General features: G+C 42.0%; 1 protein-coding gene across 1 annotated transcript in view; it reads right to left on the bottom strand.

The window, feature by feature from the left end:
• LOC149344657 (uncharacterized) overlaps positions 1-19,409 on the bottom strand; it is a 118,975-nt gene that overhangs the window by 50,095 nt on the left and 49,471 nt on the right. Inside the window, exon 3 of the mRNA XM_089547273.1 lies at positions 2,528-2,808. Within this exon, the coding sequence (XP_089403399.1) occupies positions 2,528-2,808 (281 nt within the window). The remainder of the gene's footprint in view (positions 1-2,527; positions 2,809-19,409) is intronic.

Genomic DNA, 19,409 nt, shown 5'->3' with positions numbered 1-19,409 from the left:
AATTAATTATGCGCCCAAAGCTGTTTGTGGGACTCATAATTCGTTATTAAAATGCACATACTTCAAGCTCAATACTGCCTGGGCTCTTGGTTTTCAGGGCTCCGTATTTTTTCTCAAAGGGAATATGTATACAATCTCATTAAAATGCTGACCGCCTAGAACTGTATGCAAGACTTCCAATCTAATCTGCCCGTTTGATGCCCCTATCACCCCCAATATAGTATTTTATTCTCGTCTAACGTTCCGGTTTTCTAAGCAAAACTCTGCACGTTCCCCAAAGCGCACTGCGGTTTCCGGCTAATATCTGGCGTTAGACGGGATGAAAAATGCTTATAATCGGGTGCAGGACCCGCAGACATAGCCGGATGGAATCATCTGAAATATACGGAGTTCTCACACGCAATCTTTCACCCCTCTCGCATGCGTACCTGCCCATGTAGTTCTAAATGCGCAAATTGTGGGGCTTATATTGGCAGCAGTACCTAAACGGACGAAGAGGCAGATACAGTGCCCAACACAAGTGCTGCACGTCCCTTCTTCGCGCTGTCATCAGCATGATCTTGACCAACAAGCCAAACAAACCCCACTTCTGTGGGGCTTAACGTCCCGAAGCGACACACGGGGTGTGATGGAGGCCGTAGTAGAAGGCTCTTCATTAATTCACACTGCCTGCGGTTGTTTAAAGTGCGCTGGCAACAAACAACATAGAGGAGTGCGTGTTTGCATTTCGCTTCCAAAAATCGCCTATTATTGCCCGAAGTCGATCTCGAGGACTTGAGATCAGCAGCCGACCGCTGAATCCACTGAGCCACTTCGGCAACTCGTAGTGCTAAAAGCATCGATTATTTCGTGCACGCATCTTGTGTCGTCGAATATCAGCAAGGTTAAAGGCATGTACACATTGGCACTGATAGCCACAACGACACTGATAGCCACAACAGCACTGATAGCCTTCTACAACACTGTGACAATACAAGGCAGCAATACATTACTGCTGCGAAGGTCCCCAGCTCGTCGCATTGTGGTATTAAATAGGCTCCAATATAGCTTGAATATTTCTCCTTGAACTCATAGAGCGAATAGCATGCAGGCAGATCAACGATTCAGATTTTCATCGCAGTCTTTACTTGTGGAGTCTACCTCCTCGAGCGTAGCTTGGGGGCTTGTGTTGTACTACACTGAACGGATAAGTGAACAGCTAAGCTGGAATGCAGTGAAGTGAAATATCTTCGTACACTTATGCGTGCAGTGTCATGCAACACCACTAGCTGGAACGAATTTCTTCAGCCGGCAGTGAGTGGCATCACTAAAAATTAATGTTTTAGTGCCTTGCTTAGCCTGTCGCTAATATTTTTATTTCCCTTAAAACATCGGTATGACGGATTTGTTCTATACATTGCCCTTCCTTAATACCGCATGAAAATGCCAAAAATACATACGAGTGCGTTTATACCACCAGCACATGATATAACCCGTCGGCGTTTTTGCTTCCAGCGCCTTTCCTTCACTCAGCGCTGGCGGCAGCTGCTATCTTTCCATCAAGCTTTCAACGCAGCTTTATGATCTTGAGCCTCGTGGCACGAAACATTATGAGAAAATTCAGGGGGGCACTTTGTTGACCTAAAGTGCGGTGAGGCGGAAGCCTTAAGCGCGGTGTTGCTGCTTGTGTCACTGATGTGTTGTTAAGATGTTCAAACGCGACAGCGTCTTGCAACACTGCCAGGGAGTCCACAGAACGCCATCGCCCGTTCGGTTCTAAGCCTTCCCCGTCGGTAAACTGGTTTTTGAGGAAAGGAAGTGTATCTATCTCACATACCTCGGTGGACACCTGAACCCCGCCGCAACGGGAAGGGAGGAAATGGGAGTGAACGAAGACACCGTATTCACTAGACACGCCTTTGTTCATTCCAAACCATCGAGCTGGCATGGCGGAGTGGTAGCATGCTCGTCTCGCACTCCGAATTGGGTAAATTAAGCAATTAACTAAACTCATTCCCGCTTACTTCAAGCATCACTATACGATCCCTTTAATTGGTTGCTTGGTTACTACAATGAAACTTGGGTTAGGCCTAGTTGGTACATGATGTTGTGAAGGTATAGGATGCGCAATCAAAGGACGAACCACGAAGAAAGACACAGAGACACACACAAGCGCTTGTGTGTGTCTCTGTGTCTTTCTTCGTGGTTCGTCCTTTGATTGCGCATCCTATACCTTCACAGCTTGGTTACTAGCCAAAGCACAATTGGCCCCGTTTGAAATTCGCGCACTCTGACGTCACGACCGTTTCGAACAATTGAAAAGAGTGCCATTTCTGTCGGCAGCTCCTGCTTACAACGATGAGGCATTAAAGGCTTCCGCCTTAAAACTTATTAAGGACCCTGATTGACATTACAGCATGTGTTACTTTCCGGTGGTTTCTTGCTCCTTCACTTGAGGCAAACCGTCTTTACGCAGCAAAGCACAAAAAGCATGAACAATGGTCACGAAGAACGAAAAGGCTGCATAAAAACTACTGGATGCTCTCACCCGAGACCGAGATGACTATTCCCATGGTGGTTCCTGGCCAAGAGGCGGCTTCCCGGTTAACACCAAACGCCTCCATGAGGTACACGTAGAACAGGCCCAATGTGCAGAACACAGCCGAGCTGAACATGAGCGCCGCACAGCTGATGACAGCAACGCCCCAATGAGCGTTCTCTTTGGAGGGATGAGGCTGCCTCTGATTTTGGTGCAGTTCCTTGTCAAGCGCAACGGCTTCGGGTGGAGGCAGCGCAGCGGAATCTGCACAGACTGCTTTGGTGAAGCTTCTGTCACAGTGACACGTGACTGTACTAGACTTTAAAGTTAATATTATTTTTTTTTTATTTATTGATAGTGTAATCCCGTAGTTGGGATTTTAGCAGGGTGGGGATACAAATTAAGCAGTTGAACAAAACAGGCAAAAGTAACCAAAAAGTAACAGTGCAAGTTGAAGCTCTTCTGCACCGTTGGGAATGCAACAATTAAACATATACAACAGAACAGTGAAATAGCAAATGCAGTAGAATCTAGGTGATATGTTGCGAGAACAACGTCAGCGACGGCTGCACCACTTCAGCGTTAGTAAGGTTATTCCAATCGGAAATAGTTCGTGAAAGGAATAAGTATTTAAAGCAGTTATTTCGAACGCGATATGGAGCTAAAATTAACTGGTGTCGTTGTCGCGTCGCATAACCGGACGAAAAAACAAGCAAATCGGTGAGTTCCGTTCTGTAGTGTCGCTTGAAAAACTGATACATAAATTTAAGTCGTGCACGACGATTTCGCTCCGATATTGTCGGAAAGCCAGCTTCGATTAAAAGATGTGTTACTGATGTACGTCGGTAATTGTTATATATGTATCGTGCCGCCATCTTTTGAACCTTCTCTAATTTGTACATGTTAGTTTGCGTGAACGGGTCCCAAATGATAGAAGCATAATCTAAGGTAGGCAGAACAATACACTTGTAAGCAAGTAGGCGTAGAGATGGGGTAGACAGTCGCAATGCCCGTCCCAAGAAAAACAGTTTACGAAAAGCGTTACACGTTATGAAGTCAATATGTTTATTCCAACTAAGAGTGTTAGTGACCCAGAGCCCTAGATATTTATATTTTGTTACTTCTGTCAGTGTCATGCCGTTAATACAATAATTGAAAGGTAAGACTTTCTTTTTGTGGGTGATACTCATTAGTACAGTTTTTTCAAAATTAATGGACATTTGCCATGCTTCACACCATGCGAACATTGTTTGCGACGCACTATTAAGTAATAGCTGATCGGAAACATTTCTTCCTTTTGTATAAATAACACAATCAACAGCGTAAAGCATTATTTTCACAGGAATGTTAGCAACAATATCATTAATATATATTAAAAACAACAGACGACCAAGAACAGAGCCCTGAGGGACGCCAGTGTGAACTGTAAGCCTGGCAGAAGAATGATCATTAAAAACAACGAATTGTTCTCTGTTTGAAAGGTAGGCTGAAATCCATTTTACTAATTGTTCGTTTTGAAGTACTGTGTCCAATTTATAAAGTAACTTTTTGTGAGTAACCTTATCAAAAGTTTTCGAGAAGTCCATAAATACGGCATCAATCTGCATTCCATTGTTAATTGACGAGGCAAAATCATGTATAGTTTCGACTAGCTGTGTACAAGTTGAGTAACCCCTCCTGAATCCATGCTGATACTTAGTAAAAAAATTATTAGCTTCGAGAAAGTTTGATATGTGATTGTGAATTATGTGTTCAAGTAGTTTACAAGCAGTTGATGTAAGGGAAATAGGGCGGTAGTTCTTGATCAATCGCTTGTCTCCACTTTTATGAAGCGGTTTCACTCTAGCAGTCCCCCAGTCTCTCGGAATTTGACCTTCATTTAAGGACCTTGTAAATAAAGCGAACGAATATTTAGATGTCCACTGGGCATATCTTTTCAAAAAGGCATTAGGTATGTTCTCTGGTCCAGGTGATCTCTTTATATCAAGGTTAAGTAACATGTTTAAAATGCAATGCTCACTAATTACAAGGTCATCCAGAGGCGGCAGGGAAGCTTCAAATTTTGGAAAGATATTATTGTCACTAGTAAATACGGACTTAAAGTGTTCATTGAATACATTAGATATCGTTTGTGCATCACTGACCAGAACACCTTTGATTTCAAACTCATTATTGATCCTTGAGGTTGGGGAGACCAAACGCCAGAATTTCTCGGGGTACTGTGGTAGAAAGTTGGGCAAACATTCATTAAAGTAACGCTGTTTGTCGGTGACAGTGTTCTGTTTTAGTTGAGAAGTAAGCAACATGATTTTTTGTTCCAATTCTGGAGAATGACACTTTGCTTTGTTCTTTTTCATCCGTTTCAGTTTTCTTTTTAACTGCAGTGTCGCCCGAGAAATCCATGGGTTTCTTGCTCTCTTTTTAACAATAACCGGCACGTGGCATTCAATGCATTCATGTATCAAAGCTGTAAACCAGTCTCAAAGTTTGTCAACACTGTCATTGTTATTACAAAATATATCGAAATTGAAGGAAAGAATGTCGACAATGGAAACATCATCAGCTCGAGAGAAGTTTCTAAAATGCATTTCAGAGCAATTTTTATCAATAGTCAGGCCGGAAAGAGTTAGTACAACGGCCTTGTGATCAGAGATACGGGGTATCACTACCCATTTAGTTGTATCTAAAATTGTGCCAGAAACAAAGAAAAGGTCTAGTATGGATTTTGAATTCTTTTGTATTCTGGTCGGGTGCTCTACAGTTTGCGTCAAGTCATATGAGAACGCTATATCAAGCATGACCTCACTTGATTCATCAATATGAGATTTGATCTCGAAAGTTGGCCAGTCAATATCTGGTAAATTGAAATCGCCTGCTACAATAATCCGACCGTTTGGCTTAATAAAAGTTCTCATATAATCTCCTAGGTTATTTAAAACACTGAACGGTGATCCAGGTGGTCTATACAAAGCTCCTATAATATACCGGACATTGTTGTGGTATGCCTTACAGAAAATGCACTCAATATTAGGAACTTCATGCGTGCTAAACATATTGAAATAACTTTTAAAGATTATGGCAACTCCTCCTCCTTTGCTACCGCGGTCTTTTCTAAGTACACTGTAGTCAGCTGGTGCAAATTCGCTATCGTAAACGGTTTCATTTAACCATGTCTCTGTTAAAACCGCGATATCTGTGTTTGTGTTGTGTTGGGTTTTATGGCACATAGGCAACTGAGGCCATCATGCTCCAAACACAAGGCATTGTAAAAGTTTATTGTTGAATATTAGAGACATGTAAAAAGTCATCCTTGGTGTAAAGGCCTTCAGACATTAAGATTACCTTTTGAACATGTACACAAATTTTAAAAATGGCTACTAGTAAAAGCTTTAAACGGGGCTGGGAAACCTCAGTAGCTATCCTTGGCTGGACAAGGACACTGAGACTCCCAACCAACCAAAATTAAAAACCTCAGCCTTCTCCTCAGGCGTGAGGAAGGGGCTGAGGTGTATTAGAATTAAAACAGACCTGTGGGTAAAAAATTTAGAGACACTTAAAAAATCCAGTTTCTTTAAGAAAGCTGAAAACACATGATATATCAACAATTGCATCACCTCCTAAAAGCAGTGCGGGATGAAAAGAGATGTATTCGTTACAAAATTGAGGAAAGTACTTTTTCCTTAGTTTTTCCAATTTCATACAAGTGAATAAAATATGGTTAATTGTAACTTCAACTCCGCATTCTTCGCAAAAAGGTTGCTCTTTTTTTGACAGTAGGAAATTGTGTGTAAGATGCGTGTCTCCTATACGAAGACGACAAATAATGACTTCTTTGAAGCGTTCTTGGTGGGTGCAAGATTTCCATTCGCCTAAAACTGGTTTTACAAAGTGTAGTTTGTTGTTTGATTCATTGTCCCAAGCGGACTGCCATTTTTTCTTTATTTCGCAATGTACCGAGTTCATGCAATCTTTAAAGGGAATGTCTACTTTCTTTATTTGTTTGCTACGAGCCTGCGCAGCGCAGAGGTCTGCTCTCGTTGCCTTTAATTCTGACGTGACTCGGCACCCAGCAAAGTTTTATGTTTTTTCCTTTTGTTATGTTGTGTATGATGTCACCGAGCATCGGGGTTATTGCATTTCTAGAGTGGAGAGCTGTAAGTAAACTAAGGGAGTCCGTGTAAATAATACTGTTTCTGAGGTTTTCATTTACTATTTTTTTTACGGCCAAGCATACAGCGTAACATTCGGCTGTGAAAATTGATGCACACTGTGGAAGTCTCATTATTTCATTCCCATGCCCTCGTACTACCGCACTTCCTACGTAGGTGGCTGTTTTTGAACCGTCCGTATAAAAATCCGCAAAACCATTGTATTTTTCCTCCAGTGCAAGAAATTCCTATATGTTATTTCGGGGTTTGCTTTTTGTGAAACTGTGTGAGAGTGAAATCGCATATTGCAGGGAAGTTGTACCATGGAGGTAGTGGCTCTCGTCTGAGCGCAATGTTAGGTAATGTGTTCAGTACACCGAGACTCTCGCACATCTCTTCAAAACGCAAGAGGAGTGGTCTGGTAGTTTGTGGTTTATTATCAAAAAGTGTTCTGGATGGACACTTTGTAACTATTTCGTAACAGATATGTTTTGGTAGGGAACGGATTTTTAGGACGTATGAGCATGTAAGTATGCTTCTTCTATCTGTAAGAGGTGGTTCATTTGTTTCAACATAGAGACTATTAATGGGTGACGTCCTGTAGGCGCCAGTTGCAAGACGTAAACCTAAATTCGATATATGATATATGAATATCGATATTTTACGCCCCACTGTGTCAACGGTCGCAGATTATCTGGACACGTTATCAAAGTGGGGGCTAGCGACTACAATCCACAGCCCTACACGTGAGGAATACTTAGCTGGGCAGCTGGTCGCGTCTTGCATCGACCACATCAACGTGCGTTCTCAAAACCTGTCGGTGCGGTCTGCTGTGGTTGAGGTCAAGCTTGCAGACCACTATTTCATTTGTTGCTCGTTAACAGATAGTTCCAGCCATTCTGCATCTATGCACAGCCAGCAAAAGGTCTCAGTACTTGATTATAAGCGTCTTGACGAAAGAATAGCAAAGCATGATTGGGATTCTTTTATACACAGTGTGTCCCCTGCGGACCTATATGATCGGTTCGTCGATGTTTTTTGTTCACACAAAGCAGAATCTTCCCGCATGGTGAATGTTAAACAACGAAATTTAGACAATAAGTGGATGTCTCCCGCAATATTGGCAGCCATTAAAGAGAAGGATCTGCTTTGGGCACGATCAAGACGTGCCCCAAACTGTTCTCAGCTACGACTGCAGTTTAAACATGAACGAAACCGTGTCAATGCCATGATCCGTCTGGCCAAGCGCAACCACTTTAGGTCTCAGTTTAATGACGCACGTTTTAACAGCAAGAAAACATGGTCATTGGTGAATAGTCTGAAAGGAGGGAGCGCTGCTATCTACAATGATACATATTTCATCTCGCATTTTCATAAAGATGGACAGAGCATTGCGAATGACTTCAACAATTTTTTTTCTCTGGTCTCTGGTGCATCTCGAACCCCTCCTACCGACTGTCCTATGCCTCTCAGTGTGATGGAATCTGCTTTCCTTCCTGATATTACTGAAAGTGATTTAAGGTGTATACTTTTCAGTCTTAAACGTAGCAAATCTCCTGGTCATGACGGCCTCACGATTTCTGAATTGTGCAGAAATTTTGAAGTAATTAAAGGTGTTTTACTAGTTATCCTTAACACTATCATTTCTACTGGTATAATACCTGCTTCAATGAAAACTGCTAAAGTTATACCTTTGTACAAGGGTGGCTCCAGAAACATTATGAGTAATTACCGACCTATCTCTATTCTACCATGCATTGGCCAAATTTTTGAGAAGCATCTATTACTCACCATGACGAATTTTTTGAATACGCACAGTGTTCTATCACCTTGTCAGTACGGCTTTATAGCAGGAAAAGGAACAACGGTTCTTCTTGAAGAATTCTCTGACGTGCTAAATTCAGCTTTTGATAAGAATCAAGTCGCATGTTCTCTTTTTCTGGACGTTAGCAAGGCTTTTGATAGCATCTGCCACGTTCTTTTGCTTGATAAACTTTCTGCGCTGGGATTTCGAGGTTCGTTTTTGGAACTGCTTACTAACTTTTTACAAGATAGGCGCCAATATGTGTCGATTTCAAGATTCCATAGCGATTTCACGGCAATTGCCTCTGGAGTCCCGCAAGGTTCTATATTAAGTCCTTTATTATTCAATCTATACGTTAACGACCTTGCTAACAGTGTGCCATCTTTGCTGTTTCAGTATGCTGATGACACTGTTATTGTTGCATGTGCAAAGAAATACACTGATGCTGTTACAGCATTACAGATAGCTGCTATTAAAGCCATGGACTGGTTTAAGTTTAATCTTATTAATGTTAATACTTCTAAAACAAAACTGATCTGTTTTCATAACCCATTAAAACAAGTTGAATTAACTGACCTTGTTTATTTGCATACTTCCTCTTGTCTTAATTGCAACTGTGTACCAGTTGAATATGCGCATTCGGTCAAATATCTTGGCCTGACCTTCGACAGTGATCTCTCTTGGAAATCGCACCTTTCTTTTGTTTGCCAAAGGCTTCGTGCTGTATCGTGTGTCCTGTATAACATTAGATATTTTATGCCTTTTTCTGTCCGTAAATGTGTTGTACATGCTCTAGCCTATAGTGTACTTAGGTACGGAATTACTGTTTATGGTCACTGCACGGTTCGCTGGCAACATAGGGTGAATTCGCTTTTGCGTTTGCTTCTAAAGAATATTGCTTACGACCTGTCCATTGGTAATGACATTGATATTTTTAGAAGACTAAAGCTTCCAAGTTTTAACTCTTTATTAACAGAAACTATTGTGCTAAAACACTTCTGGTACAGTCAGTTCACCGTTCCATATGTCCCTGCTCGGGATTTAAGACCAAAATACCGCTACTGCATTCCTCGCTCCTCAACCCGGTACGGTAAGCGCACACGTCATTACTATGTACCTGCCTGTTTCAATAGCTTGCCTCCTACTGTACTCCGCATGAAAACTAAATACACTCTGAAAAAAACTTTGCGGTATGTCTCCGTGTTGCTTCCTGCCCCGTAGTTATTTACTGTATTAATTTCAAATCACTGTAATCTTTCTTGATGTTGTAATAGTTATATATTTGTTTCATTCTGTTTGGTGACCATTTTCTTTTTTTGCAAAGTTCATTGCAACGTCTCTATTTTCCTTTGTTTTGCCAATGTTAGCTGTCTGCCAGGCGCTGCCACTCAAGCCCTTTGAGGCTTTGGTAGGCCTGATTTATGTTGTCTGGCAATTGACGTGAATAAAAGTTCTATCTATCTATCTATCTATCTATCTATCTATCTATCTATCTATCTATCTATCTATCTATCTATCTATCTATCTATCTATCTATCTATCTATCTATCTATCTATCTATCTATCTATCTATCTAAATTGTGCACTGGGTCCAGTCGTTTCAAGTACGATGGCCATGCTGAACCATATACTATACTACCATAGTCTAATGAGGATCGTACCACAGAGCGATAAATTTTTAGAAGCCCTGCCCTGTCAGAACCCCAGTGTTTATGTGAAAGGACTTTGAGTATGTTCAGTGATCGGGAAGTTTTCTTTTTTAATGTGTTAATATGAGGGAGGAAAGTGAGCTTTTTGTCAAATGTTATGCCTAGAAATTTATGTTCATTTTCTACTGGTAAATCTATTTCGTTAAGGTGTAGGGTGGGGTCTGCCTGCAAGCCTCGTTTGAGTGAAAACAGAATGGCCACTGTTTTCTGTGGGGAAAATCAGAAACCATTTCTGTCTGCCCATGTTGTCAGTTTATTTATTGTTAGCTGTATTTGTCTTTCACATGTTGATATGTTGGAGGATGTGTAAGCTATCTGGAGGTCGTCTACATAAAGTGAATACATAACAGACCTTGGTATTATTTTGTTAAGATAATTCATTTTTACAATAAAAAGAGTTGTGCTTAAAATACACCCTTGAGGCACTCCATTTTCAAGTCAACTTTATTCCAGACATGTAAAGAAAATCACATGGCTGAGGAGGAGGGAAAAAGCCACAATATTGCGGCTTGACAACGTTCCCTTCCCCTAAACTACATCGGCGGCAGGGATAATGAAAGCATATAAAGCATACATACAAACATACAAAGCACTTAATTCAGAATTTGAACATAACAAAAAAGAAATCGAAAAAATAAGAATGTACGGTGTATCCGCAACCGGAAAAGCAATGAACATAATATATCTTACATGACATGAAAAAAGAAACGGCATTTGAAAGCAAACACATTCCAACACAAAGAGAAATCAAGGCATCGCAAAGGCAAGGCTAGCAAATATTATAAAAATAAAGTTTTCATCTGTTGGTTTGAAGGTAAACGAACGGAAGAGCTGGGTAGGCGAAATTGATTAAGCAAAGTAGGTAAGGCGTAATTTAGTGTCTGAAATTCGTAATTAGTGCGAGGACGTGGAACATACCAAACTTCATGATGGCGAGTTAGATGGGAGTGTGTATTTTCGCGTAAATTGATAGTTTCTTCTAAGAACGGCATTCGACGTTCGGGCAAGGACTTGTACACTTGGAGGAGGCGAAAATCATAAAACGAGTTAACTTTAATTATATTATATTTTGAGTATAAAGGCCCAGAAGACGAAAAAGAAGGAACATTTGCTATTGCTTTAAGCGCGGTTTTTTGTACCGTTAACAGCTTGTTTCTATTCGTGGCTGTAGTGCTGCCCCAGATTAAGTTACAATATCTTATATTGGATTCGAACAGAGCGATTTACAAAAGAAGCTTGGTTCTCTCAGGTAGCATATATTGCAGTTTTCTAAGAATTCCGACTGTACGAGACAACTTGGTCTGTAGATGCTCAATATGAGCATCCCACAGCATGTATTCATTAAAGTAAACACCCAGGGATTTGACTAGCTTAGTTATTTCTATGTCATTCACCCCCAATCTCAGAGGATTTTCTATGTTATAATTCGTGTTTTTGGCTCTGAAAAATACAGCTTTTGTTTTACTTGAGTTAACTAAGAGAGAATTTTTGATAGACCACAGATGCAGTTTATCCAAGACTTCATTTTCTTTTGCCACTAAGCCAATTACGTCTGAGCCAGTTAAAAAGAAAGTGGTGTCGTCTGCATACATTACATATTCAACTTCTTTATCTATATTTATTAGATCGTTAATATATATATTGAATAGCAGCGGACCCAGTAAGCTTCCCTGGGGAACTCCATGTTTAAGAGGCCTGTAAGCAGAGTGAAAATTATCAACAGTGGCAAACTGTTCGCGGTTACTGAGGTAATTGGAAATTAAATTAAGCATCTTATCCCTAATACTGTATGCAGAAAGTTTTAAGAGAAGGGTAGTATGATTTATTCTGTCAAAGGCTTTTGAGAAGTCTACAAATATTCCTAAAGTGATCATTTTGTTCTCTATGTTCGTGAGAATGAATTCTTTTTGTCGGAGCAGTGCCAGTTCTGTAGATGAGTGCGGCCTAAATCCGAACTTTTTCAATGTAATGACATTATATTTTTGAAGGAAATCAGACAGGCGTACAAAAATTATTCGCTGTAAGCACTTGGAAAATATTGCGAAAAAAGATATAGGCCTGTAATTATTGAGAACACCTTTAGAACCTCCTTTGTGTAAGACAATCACTTTTGCCTTTTTCATTTCAAAAGGAAATACACCTGTATCTAGAGCTAAGTTATAAATGTGAGCTAAAATTGGACAAATAATATCTATAACATGCATAACTGGTTCCATTTTAATTCCAAATGGGTCTTCACATTTACTAACTTTCATACGCCTGAAGGCTGACAGTACCTCCGTGTCGTCACACGAAGTAAGGAAGAGAGTATTAGACTTATAACTGTCTATGTAATCAACAGCACTAGGATCATGTCCAGAATCTACAAGCTAAACGAAGTAGTCATTGAATTTGTCAGCTAGGTCTTTACCGGTAAATGTTTCGTTATCAATAATTAAACTGCTAGGCACATTAGACTGCTCATTACACAACAGTGTGTTTAGTCTTTTCTAAATGATCTTTTGATCTTTGATGCCATAAAATAGGTTGACGTGATAGTCATTTTTTGCTTTCTTTAGGACAGCATTTAGTTTATTCCAATGTCGTTTGAAGACTAAGAAGTCATCTGAGTCGCGACTTTTAAGGAATTTCTGATACAGTTTGTTTTTCTTTGAAATCATTTTAAGAATATGGGCCGTGACCCAGGGCTTGCGAGCCTTTTTAGCTGCTTTAACCGTCTTGTATAGAAAACATTCTCTATGAATTAAAATGAACTGTTCTAAGAAAAAATGGAATGCTTCATCAGCATTTTTATATTTCAGTAGAGGCCCCCAGTCAAACTTAATAACAGCACTTCTGAAAGTGTCTAACGTGTCACAATTAATATGCTGCATTTTCTTTTGTATTTTCATGCTAGGGTTAGTATGTGTGACATCATAAGTACAAATTGCGTAAACTAGAAGATGGTCACTGAGGGAACTGTCAATGACTCCTGCCGATATAAGTACAGCCGACTTGCTCACAATTAACAGGTCAAGCATTGTTGCTGACGAGGGAATTACGCGTGTGGGCAGTTTAATGACATTTTGAAGGAAATAAGATTCCAGAAGAAGCAACATACGAGTTCGTCGGGGAGAATTTTTCTCTATATTAATGTTGAAATCCCCGCCTACAAAAATAGTGTAACCACAAGCATGTGCAAATTCAAAGACATTCTCCATATATTCAAAAAAGTCATCGATATTGCCATCTGGAGGACGATAAACAACAACAAATAGAATTCTGCCAGTGCGCACAGAAAGGATTTCGTAATGAGCTGTTGACGCAGTTATTTTATCTCCCTTCTCACAATGCATGCTATCCAACACTAGCAAGCAAACGCCCCCGCCCCGTCTACCAACTCGATTCAGGTGAAAGGTATGATAACCGCTAAAAGAAAAACCTTCATGATCGTTAAGCCACGTCTCTGTGATCATAACTGCTGTGTAATTGAATTGAAATTCGTTTAGAAACTCATGTAAAATTTCTTATTTACCTCTTGCCGATTGCAAATTAATATGCAAAAGTGACAATGCTGATTCTTTTCCAACAGTCGCATTCAGGTCACTAGGTTTGGAGTAGCTGTTCATGATGGTTAACAGTTTTTGTATTTAAAAGAAAAACACTACAAGCAAGTGCTCTCACGAGACGAGCTTTGCCAGGTCATCCTCCACACGAACAACATGTGCGGATTCTCCATTAGTTCTTCGGACTAGAACTTTACCGTTGGTGTGCCAAGCGTATTCAAAGCCATTCTCTTTAGCCCATTTCCTGGCAACAAGGAGAAGCGACCTATTTCGCTGAGTAAGGTTCTCAGTGACAGATACCTTGGATTGAAAGTCTCTCAGTTTCTTCTTTTTCTGTAGCCCGTTTTCTTTCTGTTGCAGCGGGGAAAACGAATGATTATCCCAGGAACCTTATCTGACCTCGATGACAGTCTGTGCAAGGCCTCTACTTCATGCAGATTCAGATTTGGAAGGTCTACTGTGCTACCAACTTCATCCATTTTCGAGAGCAAGTCTTCATTATCAGAGAACGGTACGCCATGAACAACCAACTTGTGGCGTCTGCTTCGCCATTCTAAATCACTTACTTCCAATTTCAGCTGCTGAACCTCGACATTATCATCACGGGCCTCCACAGCTTCAACTCGCTTTCGGAGTTCCTTCAGCTCTGCATCATGCCGAGCTACTGCCTGCAGTACTTCATCGTATTTGTCTGACATTAGTGTGATAGCTCTCTCGATGCCATCAACCTTTTCAATGAGATTTTCTAGTTTTTCTAGTTTAGCATAGATTGCCGTCAAAATATGGTGAGTGTCCATAGGTTGCTTATCTTTCCCGCTACCCGAGATGAATAGCAGTTAGCGCACGACCATGTCTGAAAGAATGTTTCCGCTTTGTTTTTAGCCGCCGCATCTGTCACCCCAGAACACTTGCCTAGATGATACGAAAATCTCTCGAAAGGGTTGAGCCTAAACGGACATTAAATGAGCAGTTAGATAAAAAGTCTTTAATTGAGTTCAGCATTCTGCAATGGATGCCAAGTTCAGCTAAGTCCTGAAGAATCCCGCACCTCCAGGTAGTATCATATGCTTTTTCTAAATCAAAAAAGACTGCAAGAGAGTGTTGTTTGTGTATAAAAGTTTGTCTGACTGTATTTTCGAGACGGACTAGGTGATCTGTAGTGGAGCATCCATTTTTAAAACCACACTGATGGATATCAAGAAGTTCACAGGATTGAAGAACAAAGGTTAGTCTTATATTTAGGACACTTTCGATGGATTTCGCGAAGCAACTGGTCAGGGCTGTGAGTCTATAACTACAAGGAGAGGTTGGGGGTTTACTAGGTTTAAGAAACTGTACAATAATAGCTTATGTTGAAGAACCTTAAAAGTGCCTCTACGGCATGTTGAGATAGATGGGCCAGCATTTCATAGTGGATTTGGTCGGGTCCTGGAACAGTTTTTTTACCAGCAGACAGTACTGTATTTATTTCTTGGAGGGTAATCACACTGTTATATTTTGGGTTTGCACCTCCACTAGTTGAAAATCTTTGTTTTTCGGCTGTGTTTTTGTGTTTTAAAAAAGACTGTGTATAGTGTGACGAACTTGAAACTGCCGCGAAATGTTCCCCCAGTATGTCTGCCTGTTCCCTTATGCTTGTTTGTGTGCCAGGTGTTGTTAAAAAAGGAATTGTGAAGGGTGAAAAGTTTCCATTTAATTTGAGAACCGGCTCCCACATTTTTTTAGATGTCATCTGACTGTTAATGGATGAAACATAACTCTGCCATGATGCTTTCTCGGCACCCCGACGGACGTACCGAGCTTTTGGATTTTGCCTTCTTAAAATTAACGAGATTTTCATGTGTCGGATACCGGCGAAATTTACCCCAAGCTCTATTTTGTTGTTTTTTTGCTTCCTTGCAGTCTTTTGTCCACCATACTTTATGGTTTTGTCGCACCGCTCCCGACGACTGAGAAATAGCTGTGAGTGCGCCAGTTATGATACAATTAGTGAACTCTTCGTTTATCTGGTCGGTGGTGAGATTTTCTAAAACTATATCGTCTAAAGTTGCCTTTGCTTTAAAAAGTGACCAGTCGGCGAGGTGAAGTTTCCAGCGCCGCGGTTTTGTTGGGATTATTTCTGGTGAGGAAGTTAAAGTGATTAGTATAGGGAGGTGGTCACTGCCATATGGGTTGTCAATGACATCCCATTTAAAATCATTAAAAACAGAAGGTGAGCTAAATGACAAATCTAAAAAGGTCATTTTACCCGAGGCAGGGGAGCAGTAGGTGGCTTTTCCTGTATTTAAAAGACATACATTGTTTGTGAGGATAAAATCTTCGATTATTTGACCCCTAGAGTCACAGTGCTCGCTTCCCCAAAAAGGGGAGTGAGCGTTAAAGTCCCCAACTACTAGATACGGTTCTGGAAGTTCATTGATAAGTTCTTGTAAATCGTGGACTGTTAATGTAGAATGTGGAGGAATATATACAGAACAGGGAGAAATTGTTTTATGGCTGATGACACTGACCGCAATGGCTTCAGGTTTTGTTTTGAGTTTTATTTCTCGAGCAGGAACGCCGCTTTGTACGATAATCGCGACGCCTCCAGAGAGTATTTGCCTGCTCACCATCGCGTGTAAAAATTTTATAATGTTTCAGGATATTTGGATGTTGAGGACCAAGATTGGTCTCCTGCAGACATAAAGCTACGGGCGAGATTGACCCTAGAATATCTTTTATGTCATTGTAGTTCCTCAACATTCCTCTACAGTTCCACTGAACTAGGAAAGCCATATTTATGTTTGGGATAGGAACGATTGAGAGTTTACTTATTTTCTGGGGCCGTTATGGTGGCCCTGCCTTTTTTCTGCTCAAGAGAGCTGTTCCGCCGCTGTAAAGCAGGCGGGCTGGGAGTTTGGTCCATCACCTCGCAAGAGGTGCTGGACGACCGCGGAGATTCCGCGGGTGTGTGGGTGTCAGGCCTCCCCCGACGGGGGGAAGTCCTGCGGGAAGCTGAGCCGTGGGCCGGCACTCCCTGGCTTGGCGTTGGCAGAGCAGCCTTCGCTGTCTATGCCTGGAGCGTGGATGGCACTGCCACAGACGCGGTGGAAGTGGGCGCGCAGGTGCTGGAGTGCTGTGTGGTGCTACGCCCCCGTGCACTACATCAGCGAAGTTTGGTTTCGCTTGAAGGAGAATGTGTTGTTAAGTGCAAAACGCCTTCTGGCTTCTTTGAATGAAATGTTTTCTTTGGTCTTAATGGTGATTATTTCTTTCTCCTTTTTCCAGGACGGACACCCCCTGGAGTACGCAGCGTGGTCGACTTCGCAGTTTGCGCAGCGTAGTGCTGCGTCGCATTCCTCAGAATGGTGGTCCTTTGATGCGCATTTCGCGCAGGTTTTGCGGCCGCGGCAGCTCTGTGAGCCATGGCCAAACTTCTGGCAATTGAAACAGCGACGGGGATTTGGTATGTAATGCCTTACGTTCACATTCAGGTGTCCTACTTGGTTTGGTTTGGTTTATGGGGTTTAACGTCCCAAAGCGACTAAGGCTATGAGAGACGCCGTAGTGAAAGGCTCCGGAAATTTCGACCACCTGGGTTTCTTTAACGTGCACTGACATCGCACAGTACACGGGCCTCTAGAATTTCTCCTCCAAAGAAATTCTAGCCGCCGCGGCCGGGATCGAACCCGCGTCTTTTGGGTCAGCAGCCGAGCACCATAACCGCTGAGCCACCGCGGTGGCGTATCCTACTTCGATTGATTCGGACAAGCTGCTGGTGTTAAATGTAAGGACCATGTGTTTGGTGTCTATTTCCTTGTTATCCTTGCGGATTTTGATCCTGTGGACGTCAATTACATTTTGTTCGGATAGTCCTTGAAGCATTTCAGTTTCTGTTAGGTGGATAAAGTCAGCCTCTGAGATCACGCCTTTGACTGAGTTGAGGGATCGGTGGCGAGTCACGGAGACAGAGATGTCCCCTATAGAAGCAATGTTTGCAAGTTTCGGGCACTGGATGCTCTCGCGTACTTCGAGGAGTAGGTCTCCGCTGGACATTTTGGATACCTTGTAGCCGGGCCCTAAGGTATCTGTTAGGCATTTGGTAACAAGAAATGGGGATATGATTCGGGCTTGCTTTTCTTCACAGTTACTGTGTATAACATGAAACTTAGTGAAAGTTGGTTTCTTTTTCATGAAAAAGTCTGCTGCTTCGGTCTGCCCTCTTTTCAGAGAGCGATCAGGTTTTGAAAGGGGGGGAGCCATTAAAAATTGAGGTTTTTCAGTCATGGTGCCAGCCACCCACCATGGAGTCCAACAAGGGGACGCGACAGGAACTTGGAAAGCAAGCCCTGCCCACGCCAGCTGTACACCTTAACTATAACCTAATATGACTCAACTCACGGTAGTTGGTCACACACGGTTAACCCTCGCTGCCAGGAAAAAGAGGAAAAACGAAGAAGAGAGGTGGATACAGAAAAGTTGTAAGAAAGGAAATAGGAAAGTGAAAGATAGAGGGGAGGACAGGAAAAGGCGACTGCCGATTTCCTCCGGTTGGGTCAGGCCGGAGGTGCCGTCTACAGGAAGCTGGGGCCAAAGTGGTGTGTTGCCTCCGCCGAGGGGCCTTAAGGGTCCAAACGCTCGGCATCGGCTCAACCGCCAGGATCCCCTTTTCCCCGGACACGGCGATGCCACGCACGGCTAAGCGCGGATGCTCGGGTCCGTGGTGACGCATTGTTCACCATCATCCCCCTGCGGGGATGTCCCTGCGGATGCTCGGGTTAACCCCGTGGTGTCGCCACTCACCAACGTCTGCATGCTGCAGACGCCTCGCTGCGGGGACCGCGATATCTGGATCTTCGCAAAGTAGAATTCCTTCTAACTCGCTAATTTTATTTAATATGCTTCTGCAGTTTACATTTAATATTTTTAGTGATTTAGGAACGTGCTTCTGCTGCCAGTTATTTTTACTGTTTAATTTGAAACGGGCACCCTTCACTTCATCCCAGCCGCACATTACACTGTCAATGGACAATTTATTGTGCACCAATTTCACTTTGGCCCCATTATCTTTTTCCTGTGCGGCACTCTTCCACAGGTGCTTTCGTATTTCCCGCATTCTGGCAGAAAAGTCTTCTGAGATTGAAATTGCAGATCCTTTTAGCTTGTAGGCTGACTTTAATGTCAACACCTTTTCTCGGTAATCTACGAATTTCACTATCACGGGGCGGTTTTTATCTCCAATTTTGCGACAATGTTTATGACACCTCTCAATGCCAGTGACAGTTAACCTTAATTTCTCTTGAAAGACCTCAGTAATAAGTTTTGTTTCAAGTTTAGCTGCTGTCTCTTCATCCTCCTCAGCTAATCCGTATAGAACTAAATTTTTTCTGCGACTCCTATTTTCCAAGTCATCGACTTTGGAGATGAGTGCTGATAACTGCTTATCAACCTTCTCGACAGTGTCCTCTATTGCATTCACACGGTTGCTCAAAGTGTTCAAACCTACCAGCTGCTTTTGAAGACCTTCTATGCGTTCGGTCAGAACTGAAATGTTCCGCTCAATGTCGGTTTGAGAATAACGTAAAGCTTCCACAGCTGAGGCTAATTTTCCCTGGCCGTCCAGTAATTCTGAAAGCATTTCTTTTTCTGTAGGGCCCGGATTTGCCTCCACATCGTCACATACCAATAGGTCTCTTGGTATAGAAA

Source organism: Amblyomma mixtum, chromosome 5 (assembly GCF_055824585.1).
Source record: "Amblyomma mixtum isolate Tamu chromosome 5, ASM5582458v1, whole genome shotgun sequence".
Lineage (NCBI taxonomy): Eukaryota > Metazoa > Arthropoda > Arachnida > Ixodida > Ixodidae > Amblyomma > Amblyomma mixtum.
This window is presented reverse-complemented; position numbering and strand designations above follow the sequence as displayed.